Raw genomic sequence first — 22,243 nt, 5'->3', positions numbered from 1 at the left:
CTCAAAATCCTCAAACTAAAACATACAAAAACACGTGCTGGACTATTTCAATTGTGCCATAGAAATGCCTGAAGCATGCACACATGTGACTTCTCCAGACACCAGCTACCTCGCGACCTGCTACATGGTACTGATTAGGTTTAACCGCAATATAATGCAATCTCGATTCATAAAACTTCCTGCAAATATTTACAATTATACAGATGCACAGTACTCAGATTTTACAAAAAGTGGCATTTAGTAATGTATTTAAAACAAAGCTTGGCAGGTGTTAAAAAACGAAGGTGTCAGAGATAGTGGGGTGTTCTTAACGGTACCAAGAACTGCCTTGTGATCTCTGGCAAATTATATATTCAGAGGAGAAAGAGGAGCAATTGGCATTTGAACAGGGAAGGATTCATCCAAGTGTTGAATTGTGATCGTTTGCAAACACCATAGACATGGATCTCTTTTGATCAATTAGGAATGAAGGAAAAACAGTACTGGAAGATATAGACCCACATACCAGTATGCCATTTTAATCTTTGGCAAGGATTCCATAGTACGCTCTTGTGATCCATGGGGAGCAAACAAAAGCAATCTGCACTGGGTGATGTAGGGATTAATTATAGTACAGCCTTGTTATTATGGTCAAGCAGTATAATGTGAAGACTTATTTTCATCAGGGGGAAAGAAAGCAATCAGCACATGGAGGTGGGGTTTGGGGGGGTTCAATGCTGTGCAGTCTTGTGAGCTTTGGTGGACAGCATATTCTGATCCCTTGTGTTTCAGCCATGTGGAAATCAATCAATCAGTCTTACAGTGGGTGGAGGGATCCATTACACTACAGATCTTGGGCAAACAATACATCCAGAGCTCTTGAGTTGCAACCAATCGGAGGAATGAAACCAATCATCACTAGAATGTAGATGTATTGTTGCAGTTGCCTTGTGGCCTTGGGCAAATAGTATATGCTAGGCTGTTGTGCTCAGTTATAAACCATGACACCAGCACTGTCCAGGAGCCTTTATTCCTTTTTGGGGGTCCCGCCTCAACTGCACCCATCACTCCCAATAACCCATCCTGCAAATGGGACTTAGTTTGTCTTAATATCCTCTGGGCCCTGAGTGAGTAATTGCATGGAAGCAGTCTCACGATTCAGGGGTTGTAAGCTGGATGAGGCAGGTTGCTCCCACTTAATATGGCCACCACACACACCTCATTCTGTAAATTAAAGTGGCCTATACTAAATGCCACCTAGCTGCACCTGCAACGTTTATGCTTTCTGAAAAGTGGCAAAGGTAGGATTTGAATTTTCAGACAGCTGTTTGCCTGTGGTAAAGTCTAGGCTTGGGAGTCATGTCAATAGCATTTACTTCTATTGGCTACATACTTCAAGTACTCTTTTTTTTAACCTTCATTGCATAAAGGATGCATTATGTTTCAATGAAACATTACCCATTTTTCTCAGAAAATGTTACATTTTCAATAAAACGTAATACAAATGTTAAATATAAAAAATAGATTAATAAAGAAAACAAGTGCACCACACAGTGATTTATTTGTTGTTTTTAAAAAAAGGTTTCCAATGCAAAAGGATTGTCACAATAAAAGGCGTGTAAAGTACTGCGGCCCTCCATAAAAAACACGTTTTCACCGCAGACATGATTGTTTGCAAGAGGTTTTTTAAAGGTACAGGAGAGGTGGGGGCAATTTCTCACTGATTTCTGGAGCATGCACGGTTGGTGCTTGCCAGAGAAATTAAAACACAGATAAAACTGCAGAACAAACAGGGAACTGGGCATTCTGGCAGATATTATGAAGTGGAAGCATGTGTGATACCCTTCAATGACAAATCTACAATAATAAGCATTGGCAAAGCCAAACGGATGGGATTTGCAATTGGAGAGGCTAAGTCATTTTTGTTCTGTGGGGGCTTACAGAAAACATGTACCTTCTACTTTTACAAAGTCATACCCAATGGCTTTGCCAATCCTTGATTGTTGTATCTTGACTTTCTGCCTAAGCAGTGCATAAAACATCAGAGTGTCTGTAGGCTCATGGTAGCTGTTGACAACTGGTCTAGCGGTCTACCGGTCTAGCACAATCAACTATCAGTGCTTTCAATATTGTGTTAGTCATTTCAGTCAGTATTGGTTCTACTACTGGTCAACTGGTACAAACCCAGCAGTTCACCACATACACATTTTGGAACTGGAGATTGGGCAATATTGAGGCACTACACTGTGGCCCACCCCATCTAATATTTAACTGTACAACAATAAGTTGAGGTGCCACATTTGGCAGTCACAATAGTTGTTACTTAGAAACTCATTATATTCAAATACATCCGACTAAAACATGATGGAAGATGAAGACACTGTGCAGTCCATTGTTCAAAAGAGTTTAAGGATATTGGTAGGGATGGAAGCAAGGGGAATGGCCCAAAATACTGCTCACGACAGTTCGCCATTGCAGGCTATGGCAGGAGCAGATTAAGAAGAAGGAGAAAGATAAGAAGATGGGTGAAGCGAAATTAGTGCAGAGAAAACTATTGAAGTATGTGATGGAGGGGTCGGTCATAACCAGCCCCACCCCACAGCAGCAGCCACACACAGCAGTTTGAACCGCCCATGGGAGGAGGGTTCAGGGTGGAGGTGGCCCACAGCAAGGGTCCAGAGGAAGAGGGGGCCTACAGAGAGGGCGTGGCTTTGGGCCACAGATGCATCACAACCAAGGGAGTTGCCCAGGGGGGCTTCGGGTGTATGGGCACCAGATGCAGCCGAACTTGGGGAATTTCTCAGGGGGTTTTCAGGGGCAGGGAGGGAGAGAGCCACCACAGTGCTTGACCTGTGGGCAAACAGGACACATTTCAAGAGTGTGCAGATACAGATGGATGCAGAAGAATTGGGGAGGGGGGGGCCCTCTCAAGGGGACCAGGACTATTATTATGTACAGGACCAGCAACAGCAAGGACAGATGCAGGGCACATATCAACAGATACCACAAGCCTCACAGACACAAATACAGGTACCAGAGATGCCAGCACTAGTACCGCAGTATCTTCAAGAACCATAGATTTGAGGGAACACACAACAATCAGCACAGACACAGAACAATGACGCACTAGCACACATGGACACAGTGGTGACAGTTCCCGTCAGACAATTGGGAGGAGTTACCATCGTGGGGAACAACCCATTTACAGGGAGAGGGATGTCCCTGCAGCCCCATTAGAACAGCCCACAGACAAACTTGATGTGCCCCATCCTGTCGATCACACCCAATCTTGGAAGGAACCTCGCATGGGGGTAGTGATAGGTGACTTTTTTTTCTCGTTGACACAGGGGCGACTAGGTCCTGCATTAGCGAAGGAGCATTTACATTGTCAGGCGATGCCATGAACACTCAAGGATTCTCTGGGGCTCGGGAAATGGCTCCTTTGCTTTTCTCCTGACAGACAACTGTAAACATACTGGGACAAGACATTATGAGCAGACTAAAAATGACCATCTTGTTCACAGACAAAAAAATATGCTCTACACCAGGAATACACATGCTCAATGTAACACAGATTGTCCAAGCATATTGTGGGTACAAGGTACAGAGAAGAGTGCCAGTGGACCCAGAGATGTTCCCGTATGGGACTGACATTGCCATTGCATGGCTTCCAAGAATTGCAGGGAAGATGTGGTGAGTTCCAAATGAGTATCTGTTCAGGCCAGAGCTGATGAGTACACCTTTGTGAATAGGAGTGGGGTCTGATGGCGGTATGTTACATGGGGTAGAAGTTGGTGGGACTTTAGTACCTTTGGTAGGTTTGGTTGGTGCTTTGGATGGTGTTTTGGGTTGGTGAAGCGTGGATATGGCATTGGTTTTGGGGGGTTTGGTGCTTATTGGTATTAGGTTGGTGTCTAAATGGAGAAATTTGAATTGTGATCTGAGTCTATTGCATCTGGCATTACCCTGGATGGGGGTTCTGTTGTTGGTAGTCACTTCGGTTGGGATGTACTTTGTGGGTGTCAGGAGGAAGGCAGACGTCAGCTCTGGGTTGGTGGTGGCTTTGTGAGATCTATTGGTTTCTTATTCTTGGGGGGGGGTGAGGTGGTAGGCAGGAATGGGGTGGGGCACCGGATCGGGTGATGACGCTGGCAACCAATTCTGGATAAACCTTTGTCATGCGCAATGAACGTACCTCCTGTGCAGAGTATATCATTATGTTTTACACAAAAAGGGAACATGATAGCTAATAGGAGGCCTAACATACTTTGCTATTGGAAAGAGTGGTAAGATGGTACAGTATGAGTTTACAGTGCTTGTACCTAATTGTATTTAATTAACTCAGGTGGAAGTGTGCTCTAGAGGATGTGCATGGTAAGCAGTAAGGATGAAAACATGCTAGTGGTGAGCATTTGGTTTGTACATATAGGAGCACTGAGGTTAGGTTATGCAGCACAGATGTAGATAGTCATAAAACCAAATAGGCTCAACGTGAGTTAGGCAATCTGTATGGCAAATGAACTGGGGCTAAATCGATATATGTAGAGAGCATCCGCTGACATTAGTAAGTATAGGTAGTAATGTCAAATGTTCTAGGGAATAATGGAGTATTACAAACTGGTGCATTTGCGGCTGGGCGAAGACTTATAGTAGATGGTCACATAGGTGCATGCCAAAATGGAAGATGAAGCAAGGGGGACAGGAAAGGACAAGAGCTGGATAGTATACTTATGGTCATGGATGTCTTCATGACTGTCAGACGGACTAAAGGTGATTATGGGAGCACTCATGGGGGCAGCAACTTCAACGTGTGGGATCAAAATCTGCATGGCCAGGTGCAAGAAGACAGCGGAGGAAGCTAGCAGGATGCAGATCCTGATGGATGTAAACATAGGAGGAGCCAATGACGAGATTGTGGCAGAGAAGGACAAGATAAGAGAAAGAATTGCACAATGCCAACTGTTCCCAACTGAATCAATGAAGCTGGACAACCCATTCGAATCAAAGTACCTTGAAGGAAAGTGGGTTTGGTGTAACCCTGAAGGAGTGTGCTGTTACATGAACTGGTTGTTTGATGACCACACAAACTATTATGGGTACCTCTGAGGAATAACAAAGATGTGGCAGCCGAGAGCAACCGGAGTGTCATATAAGGATGTGGTTGACAGGTTGAGCAGAGGGGGGACTGAAGAAGGATGGGGAAGCTTACCACCCTCCTACTAAATTCATGATGAGGAAGAAGTCCAGAAAGCACCGCAATCACCCATTCTATTTCAGGTGAATTCCCAATGGAAACTTGATTGACACATATTTTGAGAGGTATCCCCTCAGTCAGCCATACCACCTGAGGAACATACAAACCTATCCATCTGTGTATGAAGAGCCACAGGGTGTGATTAAGGATACATGTGTGTATAGATTGGACTAGACACCAAGAAGCCATGTTGATTACGTTGTTAGAGACACCACGACCTAGCAGGATTAGACATGAAGCACACGTGTCATCCGCACTTCGGGACACAAACACGCACTCGAATACATGAAAAATGCAAGCATACAGTTCTATAGTTAAAGGACAGCTACGTATACATACTTTTGTTGCTTTTATTATTCTTGCCATTAGCCAAATGCAGCAACACAGAAAACACCAGGCACAATAAATCCTGAGCACAGCATGCAGATGCTTACATGCAATTAATCCTACAGAACTGCAGGAGCACCTACGGGACCTGACAGAACCAGGTGTGACTAACCTATGGAAATGTAGTATAGTAAACCGCATTATAAAGTTTAGGAAAATTACAGCAGGCTCCAAGCCCCAAAGCAAGCAATGAGCTGAGCTGATTCAGGCTGCACAGAGAGCAAGACGTGCCAAACGTGACCCACAGTCATGGCCAAGAGATATGGATGACATTCCAATCCCCAGACGACAAAGGGACCAGCTGCAGAAAATACTAAAAAATCCTCATAATTCAGAGCTGCGCAGCTCAAATTAGTGGTCTCTGAACACGTAATGCAGCCGAAGCAGACAATGGACAGCGAGCAGCGATGGGAAAGGAGCAGTGGTCCCAGGCTACCAGACACAGACAGCAACAAGTATGCAACAATATGCAACAAGTGTTGTGCCGATCAGGAGAGCACTCTCATGAACTAAGGTGGTGTAAAGAAGTTACAATGCAGACACATAGTCATTCTTGTTACCTTGAAGAGGTACACAGCGAGCTGAGAACCCTTGCGGGTCCCAGGCCTGAGGAACGTCAGCTCTAGCCAATCACAGCTTAGTACCCTAGAGGTGGATAGCAATGGGCCAGAATCAACGGTAAGTCCACCACACTGAAACAATGTTATAGTTAGTTATTTGGGGATGAGACCAAGGCAGGCACCTGATATGCGAAGGCCAGTAGAATAACATCTATAAGGACTACTATAGGTAGTATAATACTCAATAACCAATCCCATGGTCTGATACATTTTCTGGAGAAGGGCCCAGGTTGTGACGTCACTCTGGTGTAATTGGGTTGTAAAACTGGCCTGCCATCCAAGGAACAGCAGGATGTGCATGGCTTTCTCTGTTCCTGTGCTGATCCTTGTTGGTTTTGCCTGTAATAAACCACAGTTTGAAGTTGCTGTTGACTGAGTCCTTTGTGTATCCTGATTGGGAGGAAGTTGGGCCCTCCAAGTCCGCTGACTTCCAGTGTCCCTCTGGCATACCCCCAATAGCAGAACCAAGAAGTCCAGTGTGCTTTCCAAAATGGGGGGAAACCCTTAAACCCCAGCCGCATGTGGGGAACTGAGGGAAGCTGTTGTCTCCCTCACGCCCTCCTAAAAAGGGTGGAACCCTTGAATGCCAGCAGTGTGCAAGGGACTAAAGGAAACAGGAGACTCCCTCACGGGAAGAGATCAGCTGGGGAGCCGCCAAGAAAAGACTGCGAGAGCCCAGAGGAAGTAGCTGAAGCTTACAGCTGTTGCAGAGGAACAGTACCCTTGCGAACCAAGTGCAAAGATATGTGGAGGGGGACCAGGCACAGGGAGACCCCAGAGGCTGTGATTGGGAGGGGGTGAAAGAGCACCACAAAGAGACTGAGAGAAATACAAACTTCACATATACAGATGATACTCACAGACCTTTGCAGGGGAGTAAACCAAGGCTGTCGCTTGAAGAAAGATCAGACAAAGAGAACTGGGAGAGTAACCAAGTGAAAGGGGTCTGGGACCCATGCTGGGGAAATGCACTCCAAACAGGAATACAAACTTTACATATATAAGTGGCACTCATAGACCTTGGCGTGAGAGTAAACCAAGACTGTGGGTCATAGAGAAATTCGACTAATAGGAAGTTGTGAAAAAACAAGTCAAGGGGGTCTGGGACCTATGTTGGGGAAGTGCACCCCGAACTGCAATCAAGGGGAACATGAAGCTTGTAGGTACAAGTTATACTCTCAGACCTTGTCAGGAGAGTAAACCAAGTCTGTGGGTGGAAGTGAAGACAGGGAAAGAGAACTGTGAGCCCAAAAACACTGAGTACCCTACTTGGCAGGAGAGTGGACCAGGAAGAGGGATACTGAAAGAAGGGCCTGGGACCTGTAGGAAAATCAGACCACAGCTTGGGAGAGAGAACCACGCTATTCTTTATCATCGCAGTATTTGGGAGTCAGGTCTGCCAATTAAGGGGCTGGGACTCTCAAGACGGCTTGGAAAAGGTGTCCAAGCCATTCTTCCTTGCTGCAGGGCCTAGAAGCCAGGCCTGCCAAGTAAAGATAAAGACTCATTCTGAACACTGATGATACAGAAAGATTCTTGGATAAAGTGGAAACACTCAGGTGAAACGGAGTCAACGCCTTGGGCCTCATTATGACCCGGGCGGTAAGGGATTACCGGTACCGGTAAGGGCACTGGTGCCGGTAATCCCTTACTGCCCAATTCCGAGGTCCGTTTGCGGGTCCTCCCTTAACGGCTGGTTTTACCAGCCGTTAAGGACGGGACCCGCAAAGGGAACTTGGAGGTAATCACGGTACCGCAATTTGCCAAAAAGGACAACGGCAAACTTGCTATGTTACTTCTACTTGACCTTTCTGCGGCATTCGATCTGGTCAATCACCATATCTTAAGCAAGCATCTTCACTCTGTCGCCCATTTCTCTCCGTCAGCTACGGCCTGGATCAAATCATTCTTGAGTAATAGATCTATGCAGGTCTTTTCTCAATCCGCAGCTGCAGATCCTTCCCCTATTCACTGCGGCGTCCCCCAGGGCTCTTGCGTGTCGCCAACACTCTATAATGTTTTTACAAAACTGCTCTTTGATGTACTTCACTATCTGGGTGTCTCTTATACGAGTTACGCTGACGACACCCAGATACTCATTCCCCTCACTGGAGACTACTTGGCTGACACTAAGGCCCTGAGCGACGTCTACTTGGTCATCCAAGCTGGGATGGCACAACACCAGTTATGCCTCAACGATGAAAAGACTGAGCTCCTCATCTTGGGCACTATGCAACACCTTAGTAAACCCGAGCCGTCCTACCAATCGTTTATCATTGATGGCAACACTATCCAAGTTTCAAAAGACACTAAAACTTTAGGCGTCTACCTTGATGCCACCTTAACCCTATCCCGACAAACAAATGCAGTAGGATCTGCTTCAGCATACACCTGCAAACTCATTGCAGCCTGCAGGCCATTTCTGACCACCCCAAACACGATCACACTGGCCAGAACTCTCATCATGGCCAAAATCGACTATGGTAGCGCCCTCTACCTAGGAACCAGCCAAGAGAATCTGAACAAATTGCAAATCTCCCAGAATAACGCCATTAGAGCGGCCCTTAACATCCCGCGGAACCACCACATCTCGGAATCTAGGACCAATCTACACTGGCTACCGGTCAAACAGAGAATTTCACTGAAAGCCTTAAGACTTACCCACAAATGTCTAGCCAACCAAGCCCCCCCGTATCTCTACCACCAGCTATCCCGCCACGCGCCTACCCTCCCTCAAAGAACTGCCCAGACCCACTGTCTAACTATCCCTAGGTTCAAACTACAGAAAGCGGGCGGATCAAGCTTCCCCGTCTTAGCTTCCAAGCTCTGGAATGCCCTCCCCCTCACCATCAGATCTGAAGAATGCTTTAGTGCCTTCAAGTCCAAAACGAAATTGTGGCTCTTCAATCAGCCCTAAATTCTGACTTATTATGTACCTGGGAGCCTTGTCCCAATAATACGCCTGCCCTAACCTCTACTCTGTAAATGATGTATATTGCTGTTTGCTCTGAATACTTTGCACTGTATCTAAAGTTTGAATTTATGTATGCTTATGTAACCTTGTCTAAAGTTGCGCCCTGATGCCTCCGGGCCTGTAGGTGCGCTTTACAAATAAAATACAATACAATACCGCCTTCCCCATTTCCATTGAGCCCTATGGGGCAAAAATGGGAATGGGGAATTATCGCCCCGCCAACCTTGGAATGGGGCGGTAATTCCACCATTCACCATGGCGGAATAGGTAAGGTACTGGCGTCAACCATGGCGCTAATAGTGCCATGGTTAACGCCTGGGTCGTAATGAGGCCCCTTGAGTCTTATGGAACTTTTGTTTGCTTTTCTACACCTCTTTGGAACTTTGGTTTTGAACTACTAGTCCAGGCTGAGGTCGGCAGTCAAAGAAACATTTCCCTTTTCACCTTATGTTGCGTTTAGCTTGTGAGGGATAGGACAGGATTTGGACACAGGACGGCAAACTTTACTATGGACATTCTGACACAGACAGTTTCATTAGCTAGTTTTGTTGAGGCAGGGAAACCCCTCTTAGAGGTAGGGTTAGTTAGGATTTCCACCAACCCTGCCGTGTTTTGCTATTAATAAAAGTAATTTCCAATAAACATGCAACCATTGTGTCCGTCTCTTACTCCTATTCCCCCGCAATGCTTATGGAACAAATGTATCAGATGAAAATCATTCTTACCAACTGTAACCCTGTGTTTTGCCTTCCTTTCAGCCCTGATGACTGGGATGCTGTGCGTGATTCCAACTGCAATGGCATCATGGTGAGTAGCCGAGCTACAGACTTTGGGTCCTACTATTCACAGCTGGGGTGATCACTGGGGTAGCGCCACAGAGGGCTGATATGTTATGTTGAGTTAACAATCTTTCATACCGTCCCCATCACCACCATTGTGGCCTTATAGTACTGAGGCTTGGTGCAGATGGTGGCGTATTGGCCCCCACCGTGGGTCAACCAGACTGTGGTCCATGGTGAAATGATGAGAGGATAAGAAAAGTGAGAGTAGAATAGAAACAAACAGAAAAGCACATAGGGGTTGAAATCGCAATAATAACATTATTTTTAGAAATTGTTGCTATGTATACATGGCATTTGGTGTTTAATTATAGGGAGCTAACCGGGCAGATTTTTGTATCATCTTTCAGTGTCATTGCTTCAACGACTTAATGAAGAGTGAGAGAGTATATTATGGAGTTATTGAGGAGTAGCTGAATAAAGAAACTTTGAGATAGTGTGTGAATGAATGAATTCACTAATAAGTGTAAAAGTGAAAGACATGTACTGAACGTGCGAAAGATGGTATTGCTCGAAAGGTCATTTTAGAGCCCCTGAACACAGGGGCATAGACAGGATAGGGCCTGAGCGAAATCTGTAAATGCCCACGATGCAGCACTGTTTGGGCATTTGCAGATGTCGCAGTGAGCCGCAGGGGCTGCTCTGCATCTCCATTTCTGCCGTGCATGCCAGGAAGCAGGAGATCCTCCCTGCTTCCTGGTTCCCATCTGTGTGCAGTGCAGGAGCTGGAGGCCTGGAGAACAACTGAGGAGGTGGTGTCATGTTGAGTGCCTTCAATGAAACGGTTAAGATAAAAAAAATGTTGTCTGTTGTATGCGTGTGGACAAGGACTGTACTTGTGTATGTGTGCGTGCATGCAAGGGGGGTGTCTATGTAAGTGCTCCTATATATGTATGTATGTATGCAAGGGGGTGTCTTTGTCTTTGTAAGTGTGCACATCTGAATAAATGAAGTGTAAATGGTGTACATGGGTGCACGTGTGGGTGTGAATTAGCATGCATCCTGTGCTCGTGTAAATGACAGTGAGAAGCTGTATGGGTGCTTGACTACTAGGTGAATGTGAATGAAGGTGTGTGGGTGTTTGTGTGCATGCAAGGCTGGGGCCCAGGGGGGCGTTGAAGCATGGACATTTTCTTTCAAGGGAATGCCATGTTTTACTTTCATTTTTGGGCAAAACAAAGCTAACTTGATGAATGTTATTGCATGGAGATGGGGCGAGGATTCTACAGTGGGGCTGGCAGCCTGGATAGTTTCCTTGCATGGCATGGCATTTTTTACTTGTATTAAGGTCCAAGCCAACATGATAAGTGTTCTTACACGAGGGAGGGGATTCATTTGTGTAGCCAGCAAGGACATGTTTTCTTACTGTGACATGGATTTTTTACTGGTGTCAAGGTCAAAGGAAAAATTAAGATTGTTCTAGTATGAGGGACATTTGTGTAGAACAATTCAGAAATCACAGTGGACGATCACCATGTTTCCCCAGCATTCTAAACAAGACTTAACTCTTCAGGGTTTTAATGTGAAGATACATCATATTTAATCATGAGTTCTTTAATTATGGTTTCAATATATTATATCTCAAAATTGCAGCAACTTAAATAACATTTTGAACAGTCTGTATGTTCTCATTCCACAACAATCATTACAGTGTGTACAACAATTTCGTCAAAACAATACATATCCCAAAATATCTTGGAAAAAATCCATAAAGTTCATGAACGTTTATAGGATTGGGTGGTTGTTAGAATTCCCACCGCATTTCGGATTAAGTATCCTTTGTCAATGAGTTTAAATCATCATTCATGTAGGGTAGATGCCCCTCCAATTTCAGAACATATATATAAAAATACTTATTTTAGTCCCCCCTTCAAATATTAATATGATCAAATGATATAGTCAATTGAAACAATTGACTGGCCTTCTTTTTTATCAAGGATCTTATCAATTATCAGCAAGAGTGTAGTGAAATGTATTCCTTCAGTGTTCATCCGTGAATATTTATGAAAGTCCACTTCAGGTTCTAGCATTCTAGAATAAATGTATGACAAACTTGTGAATGTATCTATTTATCCTGGAACTGGCCCCTAGTCATGCAGAGCGCTAAGTGCATTCGGCACTGTGCTCTAGTCGCTGGGATTTCAGTGGCCAACAATGTCCTGGAAGCTGTCATGGCAGAGGGAATGAGAGAACACACATAGCAGCTCTCCCTCCATGTCTCTCTCCCCACCCTGGTCATGTGCTGGTGCCACATATTATTGGTCACCTGAAGCGAATTGGTCATGTACGTTTGTATGTGTTCAAAGTTGTAATTTACATTCCTTTTGAGCCTTTTCATGTCTCTAGTGGCACTGGTGAAGGGTTGGGTCAGCACTTCATGTACTAGGGGACAGGAGTCATATTTGCATATTCCTATTCGTACACCTGATAGGGAACAATTCTACGTAATGCCAGGAGGGTAAAGAGGTAGAGATAGCAGAGGGCAAAGAATACTGCTACAATAGATTTCGCGGAGGAGCCAGTATGCTGAAAGGGTACATCATTTCAAATCGATTTCCAAACTCTGAATACCCACAAGAAAGTGCGTCTTTGGGTTTGTCAGTAAAGCAAGAATTGGTAGTCTACTTTTTCTAAACCCTCTATAACTGTTTGCTACAAAGGAGAGGAAAGCATAGAGAAATATCTGGAAAGGCAACATCGAGTAATTGGCTCTTGATTTATCAAAGTACTCCTCCCTTCTACATTGCAAGTAAAACGTTCTTAGGGACACAGTCTGTGTGAGCAGATTATTCGCTTCTGTCACAAAGGACAGTGTGAATTTATTAATTCTCTGTGAGTTGCAGTCTGCTCCTTGTCATGGACCGAGTCTGTACATCTCTTTCTTCTTCTTCTGCCGCTGTTCCTTCTGGGACGTGGGGTAGGGTGGTCTCACCTTTACAGGGTTTGACGTCGCCGATGTGTATCCAGGCACGCCTGCCTACCACTTTTACAGCTGTGGCGGTCACATCCTCCATAACTAATGAACTTGCAAAACACGGCTTGTACCAAGATTGTGTAAAATTCCTTAAAAGGACAGCATCACCAGGGTATGGGGTTTGAGAAGGTCTTGCAGATTTACTGGAGCGTCGACTTCAGCATTCTTCTTCGACCTTCCCTGCTGTGCTTGAAGTTGTTGGGAAATAAAACAATCACTAGCAATCATGGATCTCAGAACCCAAAACAACAGTGGTGTTGTGGGCATCAGTTAGCTCTCTGGTGGGAGGAGCAAGTGGTATATGCACACAGTGTCCTGTCACCAGCCCATGAGGAGTTAGGTAATGGTCTGAGCTGGGCTGATTACGTAATGCAAACAGGGTTAAGGGCAGGTAAAGGAGTCATCCTTTTTTCAGAGTCATTTTTAAATTGGCTATTTTCTCTTTGAGCAGGCCATTGAAGCATTCACAAAACCCATTCGCCTGTCGGTAGTAAGTGCATGAGAATGTATGCTTAATCCCTAGTAGGATTGTGATATGCTCAAACACTTCATTCACAAAGTGCGGTCCATTGTCAGACTGAAGGATTTCGCACAACCCCATCATGGGAACACCTCTCGTACGAGGAATTTTGCAGCAGAGGTAGCATCAGTGTGCGTGCACAGATCAGCATCGAACCATCAGGAGAACAGGCATCCAGCTACCAGCAAATATCTCTAGCTGTGACAATTTTGGATCATGTCTACATAATCTATGTGCAAATGTTGGAAGAATCCATTAGGGCCGGGTATTGCACATCACAGCTCCTCTGCTCTATATTTCTGGCATACAATATAATTAAAATTGAAGGCAGCAACATTCTCTGCCAAATTTGGAGCCATTCTTCCGCAATCTGTGCTGCAAGGCTCTCCTTACTTGTATGGGTTGGATGGTGAAGCTGCTCTAATGCTATTTTGAGTAATGCAAGAGGCATAACCGGTTTGCCGGTGCTGTCCTGTCACCACATTGCATTGGTGGGGGGCACTGAGCACGCCCTTCTTTTACACAGCTCCTGGTCTTCTGGTGGTGCACGCCCCTGGAACTCTAGCATCTGGTTGATGGGAAAGGCATTAAAGCCTTCTTTCATTATCATTGTGTGTATTTATTAGGTGGTGTGTCGAATTCAGATGTTTCAGGAAAATATGCTGCGGCTTTGTTGCCGCTGGAGATTACACCCTCCTCCCTCGAATAAGGCACACATTTTGCCATGGCAATGGCTGATGGAAGTTGTAGCGTATCTATGAGCCTGTCCAATAATGGTGCGTGTTGCACTGGCGTGCCATCAGTGCATTGGAAGGCCCGCCTTTTTGAACGGGACAGTCCTGCGTGTACTGTTTATGTCACGTAGGCAGAGTCAGAGTGCACTGTGATCTCTGTGTCTTCATGTGTTTGTAGGGCTATAATAAGAGCCACTAATTTCGCTGCTTGCGCTAAAACTTGCAAAGGCAATTTCGCACTTGCCACTACCTCAAAGTTTCCATTCAGCCTCAATTTTACCACTGCGGTCCCTGTATGCCTTTCCCCTGAATTCTGATTAATCGATGAGGAATAATTAATAAACAGTATTTCCCCCTTCCGAGGGCATTTTCTCTAACATGGGGTTTTTCGTCATGGTACTCTGTGTATTTGGTGCAATCATGCACATAATCTCTCTCCTCCACTAGCTTTGCTATGAACATTGCTGGCTTCACTACTCTGCATCTCACTATTTTGATTGCTGGTTGAGAAATGATCACCTCGTACCCTAATGATCTCTGTGTCGTCAATGTGCTTTTGGGTTTCTCAAGGATGTCAAAAAGGACATGCTCCACGTATAGTGTGTCTCACTGTCATGAACCACCGAATTCGGCCCTTCTCGACTTTGTGGTCCATGATGCACCGTGGCATGAGCTCAGTGACTCCTCCAAGATGGCCGACTCGCACTCCAACCTGTACAAGTCTCAGACAGCGAGGAAGAAGGAAGCCGCATCCAAGAAGACCCCAAGCAAGGAAAAACAGGTGAGAAAGAGAGAAGCTGTGACTGATTGAGAAGCCTAAAACCTGATACAGAAGCAGACATGGAAGCTACAGTTCAAGACCTCATGAGAGGTATGCAAGAATTAACCACAGAGGTCCAAAACCTCAAGGCCGAAAATGCAGCCTTAAAACAGCTTGTCCTGTCCCGGGATTCCGCGGTCAAAGAAAGCGCCCTGGTAGGGGGTGTAGTGGACAAATATGATGGATCTTCCAAGTCCCTGCGTTCCTTCCTTGATTCCTGCCTAGTGCTCTTCACTTTCAAACCCTACTATTTTTCCACGCCACGAGCGAAGGTCGGATTCATGATATCTCACCTCACGGGCAATGCCTTAACATGGGCGTCTCCCTTAGTCAATTCGGGAGACCCGCTCTTGGATAATTATGATGGGTTTGTGGAAGCCCTTAAGGCCATGTTTGATTGACCAGAACTTGTCTACAGTGCACAAGAAAGACTTCTTGAATTCCAGCAAGGGAGTCAGGATGTGCTCACTTACGTGACTCGCTTCAAGCAGCTAGCTAAAGAAGCCGATTGGTCTCAAGAAGCCAGTTTCACTCTATTCCGAAAGGGGTTTGAATGATGAGGTAAAGGACGAGCTAGCCAGAGTAGCCCGTGCAAGTTCCTTCCAGGCCCTCATGGACCTTTCCCTACAGATAGACTTCAGAATCCAGGAGAGAAAGGCAGAGAAAAGAAAGGCTAAGACAACATCCCCAAGAACAACCACAGAATACCCTTGTTCCAAGGAAACACCCGCTCCACGTGCCTCAGATCCAGAACCTATGCAATTGGGTGCCTTCCGTGGACCAATTTCTCTGCAAGAAAGGGTCCGTAGGATCAATACCGGACTTTGCATATACTGTCCCTCTGATAAACATCTTGTGAGAGAATGCCTTATAGCGCCACCCCAGCGTTCGTGAAACGCCAGCTCCCGATCCTAAGCAGAGCACAGCTTCGGCAGAAAGATGCCTGCTCCGCATCCATTCCTTCCTTGAATACTCCAGGACAAAACACCTTAGTGATTCTCCAGACATTCTTGACATCTACTGAGAAAGAATCTTTTTCCATCCTGGCTCTAGTGGACTGCGGTGCCATGGGTATTTTCATAGACCACGACTGGGCTGTCACTCATAACATCCCTCGAGAGCCCAAAGAGGTAATACAACCTGTTGAAGGAATTGACGGCAGACCATTGTCTTCAGGACCCATTACTCACCAAACCAAAGAATTACTACTCTCAATAAACAACCATCAAGAAAAGCTCCGATTTGACATTATAAAGGCTGCTCATTACCCCATGGTTCTAGGCATGCCCTGGCTTCAGAAGCACAAGCCTTACATCAACTGGGCAGCCGGATCCCTATTTCTAGGTTCTGAATTTTGTATGTCCCACTCCTTGTCTCAGGACACATTGCAAAACCTTCCAGTGAACTCCCAGAACCACAAGCAATCATCCTTAAGTGTGTCCAACATTATCCCACTACCCGAGATCTATCAAACGTACTCAGATGTGTTTTCAGCAGCCATTTTTCAAGCTCTTCCACCCCAGAGACCTGAGGATTGCGCCATTGACCCAGATGCCTCAGCAGTGATTCCATTCGGGAAGATGTTCATATTATCCGAACCCGAAAAAAGGGCTCGGCTCTACTAGAATACCTGGATACCAACCTGGCAAATGGGACCATCCGGCCTTCAAAATCTCCAGCCGGTGCTTCCCTATTCTTTGTTCCAAAGAAAGACACTAAAGAATTTCGGCCCTGTTTGGATTACCATGATCTCAACGAATGTACCCTCAAAGACCGCTATCCACTACCACTAATTTCTGACATCCTGGAGGCAGTCCATGGTGCTGTCATCTTCACTAAACTCGACCTTAGGGGTGCTTACCATCTCATTCGAATAAAGGAAGGTGATGAATGGAAGACAGCCTTCAGAACTCTTTTTGGCCACTTTGAATATCTGGTAATGCCCTTCGGTCTTGCCAACGCCCCCGCGGTCTTTCAGCGATTCATGGATAGAGTTTTCTCTGATAGGCTGTTCCTTTTTGTCATTGTGTGCCTGGATGATATACTGATTTACTCCAAGGACCCCCAGATTCATCAAGAACATGTAAAAGCAGTCTTACAATGTTTACGTGAACACAAACTCCTGGCCAAACCCGAAAAATGTCTCTTTCATGCCCAAACCATTCATTATCTTGGATTTGTGCTCAGCCCCAAAGGAATAGGGATGGATTCGGCCAAGATCGACTCCATACTTTTTTGGCCAACACCTACCACTGTGAAACAGATTCAATCCTTCCTGGGACTTGCAAATTTCTACAGAAAATTAATTCCCACATTTTCTGACATAGTGCATCTCATAGTGGCACTCCTAAAGAAGGATACACCTTTTAAATGGTCTGCTGCTCAAGAGAAGGCCTTTCAACAACTGAAACACAAATTTACTGAAGGTCCAATACTGGCTCAACCCGACATAGATCGACCCTTTTTGGTGGAAACAGACGCTTCTGAATATGCCATTGGGGCGGTCTTAAAACAAGAATTCGAAGACAAGATGGAACATCCTATCGCCTACCTATCCCGCACTTTGACTTCCAGTGAAAGCCATTATTCCGTCCTTGAGAAGGAGTATTGGCCATCCGACAAGCCTTCACCGACTGGCGCCATCTACTCTTGGTTGCTAAACATCCAGTGCAAGTACGAACAGATCATCAAAACCTGCAAGTCCTACAGTCCCTGGAATGCAGAAACAGTCGCCAAGCCCGTTGGGCCTTTTTTTTTTGCCCAGTACCAATTCCAAATTCATCATTTCCCTGGAACTAATAACATTGTCGCAGATGCCTTATCTTGGCGACCTGACTACGAGTCTGTCGAAGCCCGGGCCTTTCCGAAGATGTTCCATAATACCGTGTTTGTGCCACAAGCAGTTTCCCTCTTGGAAGACATTCGTGCAAGAACACCTTCTTCCGATCTCTGGAAGGAATACACCAGGAACAATCATTGGAACTTAATAACAAAAGATGGTTATCTCTTCAAGGACAAATGGCTGGCCATACCCACACAAAGACTGAGAGACAAAATCATGAATCTCTGCCATGACACTTTACTTTCGGGACATCGAGGCATCACTACCACTCTCCGTCTCATACAGAGACAATTCTGGTGGCCGAAAATGATTGCTGATATAAGAACTTACACCCAATCTTGTGCAGTGTGCAATCAGAACAAACATGACAACAGAAAACCTTCCGGTCTCCTACATCAACCTGCATTACCAACACGCCCTTGGGAAATCATCGCCACAGACTTTATCGTGGAATTACCCCCATCCAAAGGATAAACAACCATAATGTTTACCATCGATTTGTTTACCCATATGGCCCACTTCACACCGTTGTTTAAAGTGCCATCCTTGCTTGAATTGGCTGGAATATTCATAAAGCACATATTTAGGCTCCATGGATTACCTTCCAAAATCATCTCCGACAGAGGACCTCAGTATATATCCCAGTTCTGGAAACAACTCTGCCACATATTAGGCATCCAACGTGCATTATATTCGGGATATCATCCTCAGACTAATGGGGTCACAGAATGAGTAAATCAGACCCTAGAACAGTACCTCCGCTCTTTTGCAACCAAGGTCCAGGATGATTGGTCGCTTTTGATTCCCGTAGCTGAATTTGCTAACAACAATTCCGATAATTCGGCCATCAAGACAAGTCCATTCTTTTGCAGTATAGGATTTCATCCTTCGATTCTACCACATCCTACCCCGGTCCCTGCAGTTGATTCCTGGATTGAAACACTGGTAAACGTACATAGAGATTCTAAGGAACACCTGGAAAAGGCCAGGATAGAAGTCAAACGATATGCACACACCAAGCGAAGACCTAGCCCTTCTTATGCCGTCGGGAATAAGGTTTGGTTATCCTCAAAACTTCTTCCTCAAAACCTGCGGCCTAACAAACTGGCTCCCAAGTATTATGGACCTTTCTCCATTAAGGAAATGATCAACCCAGTGGCCTTTCGGCTCCAGCTTCCAGAATCCTGTAAGAGAATACATCCAGTCTTCCACACTTCCTTATTGAAACCATATGTACAGTCCACCAGAACTACTCCTAGACCTAACCCTGTGCTCATCAATGACGAGATTGAGTTTGAGGTTTCCAGGATATGTGATTCCAGATACAGACGGGGTCAGCTCCAATATTTGGTAGAATGGAAGGGATACCCCCCAGCGAGCGCACTTGGGAACCAGTCTCAAACATGAATGCCCCCCCGTCTAAAACAAAGGTTTCATCGAGTCGCCCTGGGCAAACCCGGTGGTTCTGGGTTCAGGAGGAGGCATACTGTCATGAACCACCGAATTCGGCCCTTCTGGACTTCGTGGTCATTGATGCACCATGGCATGAGCTCAGTGACTCCTCCAAGATGGCTGACGGCCCGGAAACGCTGCACTCTAGCCTTTGCGTGCAACACTCTGCTTCCTACTAAACAGGCACGCCCTTGCTGCTCTGCGCGTCTCAACGCAACTGCTTGGTGTTGCTATACGTATGTTTTGAGTCCGTTAACTCTGCTATCTCCAGTTCTTATCCTTTTTTCTCCCTTCCTGGAACAACCCCCCTACAAATTTTTACCTTACCCACTAGCTGTATCCCACATCCCAGACCCCGTCTTGCGCTCGTGCCGAGGTGTCTCGAACATCCTCTGAGCATAGGACACTTGCCCCTCCTCCTTCCTGGATTCGTGGCTAACATTCCTGGATACTGAACGCTATCCGGCTTAGGCAGCCGGCTACCCACGCTGGAACCCGAAGACTCGTGCTCCAACCTGTACAAGTCTCAGACAGTGAGGAAGAAGGAAGCCACATCCAAGAAGACCACAAGCAAGGAAAAACAGGTGAGAAAGAGAGAAGCTTGTGACACTCAAATCCCATTGTAATGTTTTCTGACATCTCAATTGCAAAGGCTGCAGCAGCCAATGATTGTTCACAAGGATAATGACCCTTCATCACTGGAGCTAGGATCCAGCAGTAGTATGCTAGTGGCTTGTGTCCAAGGGTAGTCTTCTGTGTGAGCACTGCTGTCATTAGCACCCCATTCGAGGGTGAGAATAGGTAAAATTCTTCACTGTAATCGGAAATCCCTAGAATGGGTGCTGTGCATATTGCTCTCTTTAATTCACCAAATGCCTTTATCATTTCCCCTGTCTAGAGTATGTTGCTGTCGTCTCTCTGTGCTTCCTTGAGTCCTTTTAGGGTTGGGGGTCTGACATATGTGCTGTAATCAAAGACCCATGACCTGCAATAGTTGCAAAGTCCCAAAAATTGCTGCATATCTCTCACTGTTTTTGGTAGTGGTGTTTTCATAATCGCTTCTGCTCTTTCAGGTGTCACTTCTTGTGATATTAACTGCCCAATGTACAGAACATACTCCTGACAATATTTTAACTTGGCCATGTCTACTACCCCTTGTCTGCCAAGACTGTTATCAACTGTATTAAGTCTTTTCAGCACTGCTCTTCTGTCTCACTGCACACCAAAATAGCATCCACTTATTTAATTACTGTGCTGTCCAGGAGCACATTTCGTAAGTCCATTTGGATGACCCTGTTGAATATAGACAGAGACTCACAGTTCCCGTGCAACAATCTTGTATGTTTCCACTTTTTATTTCCATATGAAAACAAGGTCAAGCCTGGGGACTCTTCATGAAGGGGGGTTGAGAAGAATGCATTCTTTCGATCTATCACTGTGAAATATTTGGCTTTGTCTGGGATGTTGCATAATATTGTTGCTGGATTAGGAACCAATGGAAATTCTGCCTTGACAATATTGTTTAGGTGGCGTAAATCCTGAAAACATCTCCCTGACCACCCGTTGCTTTTTTCACTGGGTACACAACCATGTTACATGGGGACTCGAATGGCACTAAGATTCCCTTTGCACAAACGTGGACATCAAAAATGACCTCATCTGCTTCTATGGACATGGGCTTTTGTTTCACTCTCGGCAAGATTGCTCCTGGCTTTAATTTAATCTTAACTGTCCCTACTCCCTTCAATAGGCCAATGTCATTGGGATTGCTGGTCCACAGTGTACTCTGTACCTGTGCCAGATCCTCTTCCAAGAATGATGGTATCTTTTTTATCAATGCCATTTTCTGTGTCACCTCCCTCTTCTCAATTTTCACCCACTAAGTGAGGCTTATGAAGAACGCTAACTCAACATCTTCTTCATCATCTTGGAACAACTCTTTGTCTGTCAAGTCAGTCAGCCTGTGTCCCTCATCTAAGGTGATTACTGCCCGCCATGTTTTCCCTTCATCATCCGTTCCACAGAGAATCACCCTCTCTTCCCTTACTATAACTACCTTCATTTCTAGTGGGAATACATGTCCTTCCTTCTCATCCATGGGGAGTTCTGGCCTGAATATAAATTCTGCAGGTAACCACAGTTTTTTCCCCTTATCCCAGGACGCCATGCTAGTAAAAGATGTATCCCATATTGGAATACTTCAGGATCCAGGGGCACACCCATCTGTACTGTCCAACCACAAAATGCTAATACAAACTCTTGTACATTCATGTTATAGATGCCTGTTGTGGATCCCACTATTTCCTGATCAGTAAATGAGATGGTCATGTTGAGTTTACTCATCATGTCCCTTCCCATTATGTTGACTGGTGTCTTGCAGGAGTACGATAGTGGCATGGTGATGTTGTGTTCTCCGATAGTAATGGGCAATTCGTCAGTGAATGGAACCAAATTTGTAGCCCCAGAAAAACCTTGTGCATTCATGGCAACGCCTGACATTGGGTATCTCCACTCCCTAACACGGGATCTGGCTGCCTCAGTATCTATAAGAAAAGAAACTGTTTTGTCCCCTATGGTCATACTGACTCATGGCTCTCATGGCTCCTTTTGAGGGTCAGGTGTGACTGATATGATTGAAAACACGAAGTCAGTCTGTGGCTGCCCAATTGTGGGTATAAATTCATCCCTATCCCAGTAAAAGGATTCCCTCCCACTACAGTCATGTCCCCTTTTCTGGGTGTGGGTGTCTGTACCGCAGTACCTGGGTTCCACGTGGCATAACATTCTGTGTTGCTTGTGCTTGTAGTTGTGTTTGTGTCTGTGTTGCTGCTGTGGGGACTTGTGGCTG

The 22,243-nt window shown here is 45.5% G+C and overlaps 1 protein-coding gene across 1 annotated transcript in view; it reads left to right on the top strand.

Annotated features, from left to right (window-relative positions):
• The window catches only part of AOAH (acyloxyacyl hydrolase), a 1,097,690-nt gene that overhangs the window by 603,524 nt on the left and 471,923 nt on the right, over window positions 1–22,243 (top strand). The window contains exon 9 of the mRNA XM_069613263.1: window positions 9,973–10,021. Coding sequence (XP_069469364.1) covers window positions 9,973–10,021 — 49 coding nt within the window. The remainder of the gene's footprint in view (window positions 1–9,972; window positions 10,022–22,243) is intronic.

The sequence above is a fragment of the Ambystoma mexicanum genome, chromosome 5p, assembly GCF_040938575.1.
Source record: "Ambystoma mexicanum isolate Mex_15411 chromosome 5p, UKY_AmexF1_1, whole genome shotgun sequence".
Classification (NCBI taxonomy): Eukaryota; Metazoa; Chordata; class Amphibia; order Caudata; family Ambystomatidae; genus Ambystoma; species Ambystoma mexicanum.
The sequence above is the reverse complement of the archived record's forward strand: the minus strand, read 5'-3'. Positions and strand labels throughout refer to the sequence as shown.